Consider the following 12,213-nt stretch of genomic DNA (forward strand, 5'->3'; position numbering starts at 1 on the left):
CCATCACTCTTTGTAAAATAATTTTGTGGTACTTTAAATATTCTAAACTGAGAAGGGCTCCAAGGAGAGAAAGAGCTCATAGTCTTCCTCCTGAAGACAAAGGAAATAACCTTAACACACAACACATTATATAAGAAACAGCAGCTCCTCAGCTTATAGGGCATTGTCAGATATTTGACTCCTCAGACCTAGGTTTTGTTTATATATAGTATTTATACACATTTTTAAATAGTTGGCAAAAACTAACACGAATGATTTTTATGTAAAATGACGATGGAAATGTTTAATATTTTTAAACAATCTCTTTCTGTGTTAGAAAACCAAATGCCTGAGCTTTGTGTATGAGAACTTGTAAGTGCAACTGAGTACTCAGTGTAAACTGAATGAAACTGGAAATATAGTAAGGAAACATCAGTAACTATAAGAAATATATTAGATTTTAAAAATATATTTTTTATCTTTACAGTGTCCCTTCAAGATATGAGGACTAGAATAAATGATTTCTGATTTATATTTGCAATGTAAATTTAAATTTGCAGTATTACAACTTTTATCCAGGAGTAGGCACACTGAAATGCACAACCAGGGAGAACTTCTTCCCAATGTCTGTGTTGTGCTTGTGTTTCAGTAGCCTGTCATGAAATACTAGGTTTGGGTTCTCACTAAAGGACAATTTTCTAAACACATAAACAGCAACAAAAAACATGGAAATTAAACTTTTACATTTCAGAAACAGACACTGAAACAGAAGATCCACGTGGGTAGGAAAAAGTCAGGCTCCCCTTAAAAGCATGTACTGGTGTATCTTTTTCAAAAGAAGAAAAAACAAATAGCAGATATTTTCCTTGTGCTGAAACCCAGAAATATTTTATTTCAGGGTTTCTAGTTGAATTTGGCAATGCAGTTTGAGTTTACGTTTTTGGTGCACTCACTTGCACACAGCAGATTAGATGTATACTGTAACTTCTGTTATTGTTAATGGGTTTCTTGGCTAATCTATCAGGCATGCTGCTGAAAAATTAAACTATTGTGTGTCTTATGAACAACATAAAACTGTGTTTCAGATACTGTTGAACTGTATCTTTTTTATAAATAGGAACTTTGTTTCTGTGTCAGAAAGACGTGGAGAACTCTCCGGAATTAGATGACCACTGATGTATTATTATAATATATATATTTTTATCTTCTTAAAGGTGGACATAAATTAAATGTAGAGAAGAGTTTCAAGTAAGCTGGGCTGATGTGCATACAGAAGGAATGAAGTATGGATGTGAAAGAACGTAGGCCTTATTGCTCCCTGACAAAGAGCAGAAGAGACAAAGAACGACGTTACACAAATTCTTCAGCAGAAAATGAGGAGTGCAGAGTGCCTACACAGAAGTCATACAGTTCAAGTGAAACCCTGAAAGCTTTTGATCATGATTCCTCCAGGTTGTTGTATGGAAACCGGGTAAAGGACTTAGTCCACAGGGAAGCAGATGAGTATACCAGGCAAGGTAGGTAAAGTGTTCTAATACTAACAATATGCACAGTTTGGTTAGTGTATCAGTGAGGTATTTCGTCTCTGGGTGGGGTATGTTGTCATGATAGTTTTATAAATAATAATAATAATAATGTATGTAGTACATTTAATTTATAGTTCATTATTATCCCTGCTTTAAAGATAGTGAAAAAGAGACCGAACAAATTAAGTAAACTACCTAAAGTCAAGTATCAAGTCAGTGACAAAGTTGCGAGCAGAACTCAGGTGTCCTGAATCCTTGCCCAATGTTAAGATTATTAGACTACAGCTCTACTTCATCCGATTGTCACCTTGCTCAGTGTTATGTCCATATAATGTGCTTAAAGCTATGCATAGATACAAGGTGATAAATAATAAATAAAACCTCTGTCCCAAGGGACTAAACAACATCAGTATGTTTTGTGCAGAAGTATAATAATGCAATGATGTCTTTCTCCCATAGGTCACCAAGGCAGTAAAAACTATGTTGTACTGTTTTACAGCTTTTGGGTGGCCAGGGTGAAATTGGTTCATAGTTAAGGTCTATTTCTAGTGGACGGGTATCCAGAACAGAAAAACTACTAGCACTAACTTACACCATTGTTGGCTTTTCAACAAGGTCAAAGTCTGAAAAGACATGAGGATTAAACCTAAGGATGGTCTTCTCCAGTTTGATTAGATGTGAATTAGTTGAGCAGCATATGGAAGCTTCCACTGTCACTCTCCATAAACCCTGGATACAGAATTTTAGTCTCCTGGACTGTCATTCCTGCACTTTTAATTAGTGCTCCATTAATTTAATTAAGAAACAAAATGATGAAAGGTATACAGTGCTAAAATCCCATTACCTGAAAAGAAAAGATCTGGAGCTGACACGAACTCTGTGTAAAAAGTCCAGTCCTTGTATGTTTGTCTTTTTGTGTGAGGGAGAAAAGGCTTTCATGGGTAGAAAAGGAAGTTTTCTCCACAGTAAAGTATTCTCTGGTTTTACTTTTCTGAAATTTATCAAAATCATGACTTTTTTTAAAAATCTGGCTGAGAGATTTTTCTTTTTGTCCTCCTCTATGCCAAGTGGAAGCCAGTGGCTATGGTAGGACTCCTAAAGTGATCATGGTTACCACCAGAATCATAGGAAAAAGGTGAATGGGACCTTAGAATTAAAGCTTGCAAGGAAAAAAAAATTCTGCCAAAATTTCCAAAGGGGGGGGGGAAATCTGTTCCTTAAAATTTTCACCTAAATTTATCGTTTTTTAACGAAAAACAAAAAACTGATTTTTCTTATTCAAGTGGTTTTTCATGTCTGTTCAATGCTAAGTGTGCATGCACCGCATGCACAATTGCTGGAGATTTTCCCCTCAATGGTATCTATAGGGCCCTAGCACCCTCTGGAGCCGTGTGTATGCATGCGCTGGTATAAGGGGCGCCGTCGGCCCTGCGCCCACTCAGTTCCTTCTTACTGCTTGTGATGATTGCTGGAATGATTCTTCTTGCTGTGGCAAGGCTTTCTTTTCCAGTGGTTGGACTTCCTCTGCCATATTCTGTATAGTTATCATAGTTGATGTATATAGTTCTTAGTTAGAGTTGGTGTATATAGTAGTGTTAGTGGTTGTCCCTGTTGTCGAGGGACTTTTTGCCTGCGGGGCTAGATATGCCCCGGTTCCCAGGCTTGAAGCCATGTGCCTCTTGCAGCAAGCTGATGCCAGTTAGTGAACCTGCACACTAGCTGTCTAAAGTGTCTGGGGAAGTCTCATGTCAAAGAGAAGGGCCAGTTCTGCAGGGACTTCAAACCCTGTACCAGAAAGGACAGGGACGTTTGTCTGAAAGCCATTCTTATGGAGACGGGCCTCAGACCAGCCTCGGAACTGAATCTATCTGAATCATGCAGAGTACTTTGGCATCTGTGTGGAGCACTTCCCTGGCACCGTGTTCTTCCCAGCACCATTCTCCATACTTGGTGCAGAGGAAGAAACATAAGAAACAGTGCACTTAAGAGCATTCTTTGGTGCTGAAGAGAGACAAGCAGGGAGGGACTGGCATAGTGAGATCTGCGTCAGGCCATTCGTCCTCCCCCAAGCCACTGATGGCTCCACAGACTCCACCTAGAGCACCAACTCCGGTACAGGATGCACCATCAACTCCCAGGAGCAGCCATGGGCCCAGACGGTTGCTGGTCCCCTCAACACCAGAGGCCTTTCAGGCAGCGAAGGATCTGCTGTCGCTCCTGATCCTGTCAACCTCTCAAGGACTCCTGCTAGCTAGAGTGACTAGGGTCAGAAGGGAACAAGGTCTGGCAAGCTCTGTCCTGGTACCGACCACCGCAGCACCATTCAGAGGCAAGCCCTCCATGGTACCCATGCATCAGTCACCATCCCAACACTCTCGGCATTGCCTGGTGGCGGAAGCGGGTACTGCACTGTCTTGGTTTCCAAGGGGAAGAATCCTCTTTGGAGTCGGAAGGGGAATTCTTCGCTCCATCCAAGACCTACCGGTACCCAGCCTCCGGACTTCGGTACTGGCCCTCCCGCTGGCACCTGGTCACTGGGCCGCTGGCTGATGCAGTGGCAGTACTGGAACCCCTGCGGGTTTCCCCCAGTATGGGGGTTCCCTTCCCACTGCTCATACTCTGTGGTGTCAGAAAGGTGGGCCACCACCTCTTCCCGCCCAGCACTGGACCCTAACTCCAGCCCCAATCCCGGTGCTGACATTCAGGAAGTGGTTGTGATGGATGTAGTGGAAGCAAAAGAAGAGGGGGGAGCCCCTCCTTCGCCACAGGCCTCCTTCTCATTGTCCCCGGATGAGACAGTTGCAGGCCCTAGAATCTTGCTTTCTCAAGAGGACTTCAGGGCCCACCAGGTCCTCCTGAAAAGTGGCAAACTTCGGTCTGAAAGTGAAAGAATTTAAGGAGTCGGCGCACAGCCTGCCGCTTCCTCCAGAGTAGCCTTACCCATAAATGAAGCAATGTTCGGGCCTGTTAAGACACTATGGCAGGCCCCTTCTTCTCTGCCCCACATCTCCGAGAGGGCAGAGAAGAAATACTATGCCCCATCAAGCGGGTTTGACTACCTTTACTCTCACCCTCCACTGGGATCCCTGATACTGTTGGTGGCGAATGAGTGAGACAGACAGGGCAGTAGAGTGCTACCCCCAAAAATTAAGAAGCTCAGAGACTAGACCTGATTGGACAAAAAGTTGTATTCAACAGGCAGTCTCCAACTATGTATCTCCAACCAACAGGCTGTACTGGGGAGGTAAGATTTTAATCTGTGGAACTCGCTGTCCAAATTTAAAGACGTCCTCCCACAGGAATTGAGGCCGGAATTTGCGGCCATCTTAGAGGAGGGCAAGACTGTGGCTAAGATCTCCCTGCAGCCAGCTCTGGATGCGGCCAACTCAGCAGCCAGGACTATGGCACATCTCTATCTTCCGTGGTCACAAAAGATTGCTCAGGTTCATAGTGGGGCAACACCACTACCATTTCGCCACTCTTCCTGTCAGTCCATGAAGACCTGTGGGGCTGCCAATAAAGTATATGGTGGTAGTGGCAGCCTTCCTCAGGAATTGAGGTGTGTAAGTGTACTTGTACCTCAATGACTGGCTGATCAAAGGTCAGTCGCAGGCTCAGGGGCAGCGCAACATCAGCCCAGTACCTTCCAAGCGCTGAGTCTGGTCCCAGTTCAGAGAACAGAATTCATCAGGGCAGTGATCGATTAGACGCAGGCCAAAGCCTCCCTACCGGAAGCCTGTTTCCAATCTACGTTGGACCTGATTTCCAAGGTCAGAATCCACCCACTAAAGACCGTTCAGGTTTGCCTCAAGCTGTTGGATCACATGGAGGCTACACCTCAGATCCCTTCAAATGTGCCTGGCATTGGTCTACTCCCTGAGCAGACACCACCTGGACTCAATACTGACAATTCCGTCTCCAGTCCTTGCTTCGCTGATCTGGTGGAGAGACCCAGGATCTGTAATGTACCCTTTGCTGCCCTTCATCCATCAGTAATCTTAATCTCAGGCATGTTAGACCGAGGATGGGGAGCCCATCTCGGCAGTTTCACGACCCAGATTTCTGGTCCTAGGAAGAACTCTCCCTGCATATATAGGTCAGGGAACTCAGGGCTTGCCAGATGTTCCTTTCCCAGATCTTGTGGGTGTAGGTCTTAATGGACAGGTCTTGATGGACAACACAATGGTGCAGGTCTTGACGGACAACATAGCATCAATGTTTTACATCCACAAGCACGGGGAGGCTCTATCTTCAGCCCTGTGCTAGGAGGCCCTCCAGTTGTGGAACTTCTGCATGAAACATGCTATTCATCTCAAGGCGTCACATCCCCCAGGAGTCTGAAACGTGCTGGCAGATCACCTCAACAGATCCTTTTCCTCTCACCACGAGTGGCCTCTGCATCTGGAAGTTGTCAGTGTTCTCTTCCAGAAATGGGGGCCTCCCCATGTGGACCCGTTCACCACCAGACAGAACAAGAAATGCCATCAGTTCTGTTTGCTGCACGGGCACAGCATGAGCTCCCTCCCTGATGCCTTCCTGCTCTCCTGGGCATACAGCCTACTATATGACTTACCACTGATCCCCTTGGTTCACCAGGTCCTCCTAAAAATTAAATGGGACAAGATGAAGTTTATCCTGATAGCTCCAGCGTGGTCACACCAGTATTGGTTCAGGATGCTTCTGGACCTCTCAGTGACAGCGCCACTCGTGCTTCCACCCCGTCTGGACTTGATTTCATAAGAACATAAGAATGGCCATACTGAGTCAGACCAAAGGTCCATCTAGCTCAGTATCCTGTTTTCAGACAGTGGCCAATGCCAGATGCTGCAGAGGGAATGAACAGGTAATCATAAAGTGATACATTCCCTGTTGCCCATTCCCAGCTTCTGGCAAAAAGAGGCTAGGGACACCATCCCTCCCCATCCTCCATGAACTTATATAGTTCTTTTTTTGAAACCTGTTATTGTCTTGGCCTTCATGACATCCTCTGTGAAGGAGTTCCACAGGTTGACTGTGCATTGTGTGAAGAAATACTTCCTTTTGTTTGTTTTAAACCTACTGCCTATTAATTTCATTTGGTGACCCCTAGTTCCTGTGTTATGAGAAGGAATAAATAACACTTCCTTATTTACTTTCTCCACACCAGTCATGATTTTATAGACCTGTATCATATCCCCCCTTAGTTGTCTCTTTACCAAGCTGAAAATTCCCAGTCTTATTAATCTCTACTCACATGGAAGCTGTTCCATACCCCTAATCATTTTTGTTGCCCTTTTCTGAACCTTTTCCAGTTCCAATATATCTTTTTTGAGATGGGGTGACCACATGTGCACACAGTATTCAAGATATGGGCATACCATGTGTGACCTGGGGTGCCAGGGTAGCCCTCACTGGAAATGCCAAGGGCAGGATAGGCTGCAAAAGGGAGAGCAGGCACTCCCAAAACTTGTGATTAACACTGAAGTTAAACTCTTCAGCCAGTCACAAACGGTGCTTTTGATCCCCCACACTGGTTATCAATTAGCAAAAAAAGGAAATCACACAGCCCCCTTCATTGCATTCCAGTTCTTTGGCTTCCAGTCAGCACCTAGGTGCAGTAAGGTGAGGAGTTATTTAAAAATTCTTTTCACTCTACAGAATGTTCTTCTGAACCCGAAAGGGTCAGCCACATTGCCAGGTCAATATTGGATCTTACCCAAAATACAAAGTTGCCAGCCAATCCTTTAGCATCTAAAACTAAAGGTTTATTATAAAGAAAAAAGAACAAAAAGAGAGTTGTTAAATGGTAAAGCAATCATACATACAGAGAGAATCAAAGTCCATATATCAGGTTCTTAGCAGTATTGTTGAATTTGGTGGCTTAAAAGTCCCTCTGAAACACATTCATAGCTTGGATGGGTCATTCAGTCTTTTGTTCAGAGCTTCAGTTTGTAGAAAAGTCACTCCAGAGGTAAAAAGCAGGATTGAAGACAAATTGGAAAAGATGAAGCTGCCTTTTATAGTCTGTTGCCATGTGGCTTGTACTTCCTTTGTTCCAAACACAAGCTGCCCAGTACATGGCATGGAAAGGCCTTAAAGTTCTGTCCATAGGCATGTCCCTACAGGCTTGCTGACTCATAAGGTATAGTCCTTGGCTCTTTTAAATGGGTTCATTGTACAGCAGATGTCCCTTGTTTGGGCCATCAAGCAGGCCTACTGCTCAGGGCCGGCTCTGGCTTTTTTGCCGCCCCAGGCAAGGGGGGCGAGCCCCGGCAGGGGCTCCGCTCTCCCGCCGGGGGGAGGGCAGCCGGAGCCCCGGAGTGAGGGTGGCGAGCCCCGGCGGGGGCTCCGCTCTCCCCCCGGCGGCCGGGGGCAGGGCGCCGGGGGGGAGGGCGGCGAGCCCCACTCCGCTCTCCCGCTGGGGGGAGGGCGGCCGGAGCCCTGGGAGGAGGGCGGCGAGCCCCAGCGGGGGCTCGGCTCTCCCCCGCGGCCAGAGCGCCGGGGGCAGGGCGGCGAGCCGCGGCGGGGGCAGGGCGCCGGGGGGGAGGGCGGCGAGCCCCGGCGGGGGCTCCGTTCTCCCCCCCGGCGGCCGGGGGGAGGGCGCCGGAGGGGAGGGCGGCCGGATCCCTGGGAGGAGGGCGGCGAGCCCCGGCGGGGGCTCGGCTCTCCCCCCCCCCCCCCCCCCGCGGCCAGAGCGCCGGGGGCAGGGCGGCGAGAGGGCGGCGAGCCCGGCTGTGGCCCCGCTCTCCCCGGCGGCCCGAGCGCCGCGCCGCCCCCCTCCAGGTGCCGCCCCCCTCCAGGTGCCGCCCCAAGCACCAGCTTGGTTGCCTGGTGCCTGGAGCCGGCCCTGCTACTGCTGATTCCAATCTGTCTGGGGGTGTCACCCAGAAACACAGCACAAGTTTGGAAATACAGACATGCCATACATATCTATAACTCATAATACAAAGGTGATACAAACATATAAACAAGATTATCATACTTGGCAAATTATAACATTTTTGCAGATATCTCACACAGCATATCTGGTCAGATTTCTTGACATTTAATAATATTGGTGTCAACAATATCATAAAGTGTCCTGCGTATTCAATACAGTGTCACACCATGGATTTATATAGAGGCAATATGATATTTTCTGTCTTCACCTGAACCTCACCTCCCTGCACCTGATGGCATGGTTGCTGCATGGCTGACCCCTGAAGAGCAGGCCTGCTCAGGACAGGTTCAACACGTCTTGCTAGGTAGTAGAAAGTTTTCCACCAGGGCTACCTATTTGGCCAAGTGGAATCCATTCACTTGTTGGGAATCCGAACAGAATCTCTCTCCATCCCAATCTTCTCTGCAGTCTATCTTGGACTATCTGCTCCACCTAAACATCAAGGTCTGGCTCTCTCATCTATTAAGCTTCACTTAGCAGCCATCTCAGCCTTCCAACCTCCAGTGTATGGCAGATCAGTGTTCTCCCATGAGATGATGGTCAGGTTTCTTAAGGGGATGGAAAGACTCCTCAGGTTCACGAATCGATCTACCCCTTCTTCCCCCCATGGGGCTCACGGGGCCTCACTTCGAGCCATTAGCATCGTGCCCCTTACAGCTTCTCTCTTGGAAGGTCCCCTTCCCAGTAGTGATCATCTCGGACAGAAGGGTCTCTGAGAGAAAAGCCCTCACATCGGAACCCCTTTGCACGGTGTTCTTCAAGGACACGGTCTAGCTGCGCCCCCATCCAGCCTATCTACCAAAGGTGGTCTTGCTTTTCCACAACAGCCAGGACATTTTCTTCCTGTCTCCTTTCCAAAACCTCAGAAGATCTCTAAGGAATGTCAGTTTCATACATTGGATATTAGGCGGGCTCTCGCCTTCTATGTTGAGAAAACGAAGCCCTTCCGCAAGTCAGTGCAACTCTTTGTAGCAGTAGCAGAAAGGATGAGAGCTACCTGTGTCATCCGAAAGAATCTTGTCCGGGATAACCGCCTGTTTCTGAGCTTGCTACAAGCAGGCGAAGGTTTCGCCTCCGGCCATCATGACCACTCATTCCACAAGAGCCCAGGCTTTATCAGCAGCATTCCTCGCACAGGTACCAATCCAAGACATCTACAGAGCCGCAACATGGTCGTTGGTTCATACCTTCACGTCACACTACACCATCACCCAACAGGCCTGTGATGATGCCAGTGTAACCTGAGCGCCCTCGTGGCCAAGATGGAGTCTGCTCTGCAGGCAGCTCTAGCCAAGAGAGGGCGCGCGCAGGAATGCAGCAGGAAATATCCCTTCCACCCCAGGGGCACCTGTTCCAAACCTCCCAGAGTGAACACACACACACCGGAAAAGTACAATGGATATAAGAAAGGGAGATATTTATTTACAGAGGGATGAGAGGAGAAAAATAACAAGGGGAAATATAGGGGGAGTGGTAAAACAGGGTTGCATCCAAACCAAGGCCCCACGGGCCTAGTGGTAGCACAATCTGAAAGGGCAGACACTGAGCAATGTTTCCGCACACAGAGTTCAGGAGTCCTGAGCAAAGTCCAGTGGTGAGTCTTGGGTGCTCCTGGTCATCTTCGGTGCCAGTAAACTTTCCCCAACAAACCCCTCTGGTGCCCTCTTCTGACGCTCTCTGCAAAGCCACACAGAGTGACCACCTCCCCACTTAACTAGATAGCAGCCTCCCTCCTTATTCCCAATTCAGAGTAACAAGCCCCAGTACTCACAGCCCCATGCAGGTCTGGGCAGCAGTGATACTGGGTCCAGCTCCGGCCTGTCCTTCTCGGGCGATTCTTCCCCGGCACAGTGCTCCGCTGGCTCCTGTCCTGGGGTGTCCCTAATCGGCCGCCCTGTCCTTCTCAGGCTTCAGGTAGGTGCCCCGCTGCTTTACTCTGCGAGGGCCTGCTTGCTGCAGCCCTTCTCTCTCCAGCTCCAGACCCACCCCTTGGAGTTTTCCTCCTTTCTCTCACTGCTCCACCTCCCCCTTAGGAAAAAGCTTTAAAGGGGCCATGCTCTCTAAACCCTAAAGGGGTTACACCAGTTTCAGGAGAGCAGTGTTGCAGTCAGCATGTGCATGAACTCTGAGCGCACCTCTGGGGATACTGTTTGTGAGTCCCCTAGCATGAATGGACAGGAGCAAGCATTCAAAGAAGAAAAAATGGTTACTCACCTTTTGTAACCGTTGTTCTTTGAGATGTGTTGCTCATGTCCATTCCATGGCCTTTGCTCCTTCCCCTCTGTCGGAATTACTGGCAAGAAGGAACTGAAAGGGTGTGGGGGCCAGCGGTGCTCTTTACACCAGGGCATATGTGCCTGACTCAGAGGGCATTGGAGCCAGCCCTCTGGATACCACTGAGGGGAAAAATCTCCAGCAACTGTGCACGTGGCACTCACACACACCTAGCATGGAATAGACATTAGGTTACAAAAGCTTAGTAATTTTTTTTTTTTTTGAGACTCTAAAAATGCTTTAGTGGAAAAACTGGAAAATTATAAATGAAATAAAAATGTTCTGCAATTTATTTTTAAAAAGCACGATTTTTTCTCGAGACGGTTTTGGAATACAATTTTCTACCAGCTCTACTTATGTCAAAGTACATATAACAGGTAATTATCAATCCCATAGTCTGACTCCCTCCTGTTGCTTTTTTTACAGGAGGATAAACAGATGAAGTAGCTACATTAGTGCATTTATTTTCTGTAAAGTGTTCAAACCTCAAGTCATTGTGAGTTTAGTTGTTTTTTTTTGTTTGTTTTTTTATGACCATAATTTTCAGCCCATCACTTTATTTGGGCTGAGTTAAGAGGAGTGACCCTTTCTTTGGAGTGTACTTTAGACACTCTCCTGATAATAATAAGTAGAAATTGAAAGCCCAGGGTGGTGCATCTGTGTGTTTAAAAAAAAAAAAAAGTGTTAACTGGCTTGGAAGTAAAAAACAGGATAGTGCCAGACTGCAAATCACAGTGGTGATTGAACCAAGTGATATTCTAAACAAAATGAGCTCTCCACCATGCTTGTAGCTATTTCCATCATTTCACACTGACTCAACAGACATTCTAGGCTTCAGTGTGATGTTTGGGGTTATTGGATGTGTGGGTATCTGGGTGGCTGTGTTGCTTTGAGTGTGGGTTGTGTTGGGCTGGGACAGTTTTGTGGATTTGTGCAGGTGGTGGATGAGGAGTGTGTGCTTCAGTGAGGGACTGTTGTGTGTGTGTGTGTGTGTGTGTGTGTGTGTGTGTAGTTGATTTGTGTGTATGAGGGTTGTGTTGGGACGTTTTTGTTGATTTGCGTGCATGGGAGCCGAGCCAAGTAATCCACCATTCTACCTCATATAACAATGAAAATGTGTTGCATGCAAATTAGCTGTAGAGTTAGGGTGGTGATTTGTTGAGCTATCTCTGATATCAGAATAGCTTAGGACAGTTGGCATGGCATAGACACATGCCTTACTATAGCTGTACACCTCACAGGTGTAATTTGTAAACTGAAAATGACTGAGAACTTAAAATCTGGAGGTAACAGACTGTGAAACCCAATGATGATTCATCCTGGTGATATTCTGAACTAAAAGAGCCTTCAGCCGGGCTTGTAGTTGTTTCCCTTGCTCCACACTGACTCAACAGACCTAATAGACTTCAGACCTAATAGACTCCTGGAACCTTATTATATAGATATTATAAAAAAAAATTCTGGCCTTAACTAAATGTGCATATGGATTGTTGTCTGAACAGAGAATTATCTTTT

The 12,213-nt window shown here is 46.9% G+C and overlaps 1 protein-coding gene across 8 annotated transcripts in view; it reads left to right on the plus strand.

Moving 5' to 3' along the window:
- Positions 1 to 1,264: 1,264 nt before the first annotated feature.
- Positions 1,265 to 12,213, plus strand: part of TENM3 (teneurin transmembrane protein 3) — a 502,096-nt gene continuing 491,147 nt past the window's right edge. For all 8 annotated transcript variants that reach the window (XM_065405305.1, XM_065405306.1, XM_065405307.1 and 5 more), the window contains exon 1: positions 1,265 to 1,496. In XM_065405305.1, coding sequence (XP_065261377.1) covers positions 1,265 to 1,496 — 232 coding nt within the window. The remainder of the gene's footprint in view (positions 1,497 to 12,213) is intronic.

The sequence above is a fragment of the Emys orbicularis genome, chromosome 5 (genome assembly GCF_028017835.1).
Source record: "Emys orbicularis isolate rEmyOrb1 chromosome 5, rEmyOrb1.hap1, whole genome shotgun sequence".
In the NCBI taxonomy this organism is placed as follows: domain Eukaryota; kingdom Metazoa; phylum Chordata; order Testudines; family Emydidae; genus Emys; species Emys orbicularis.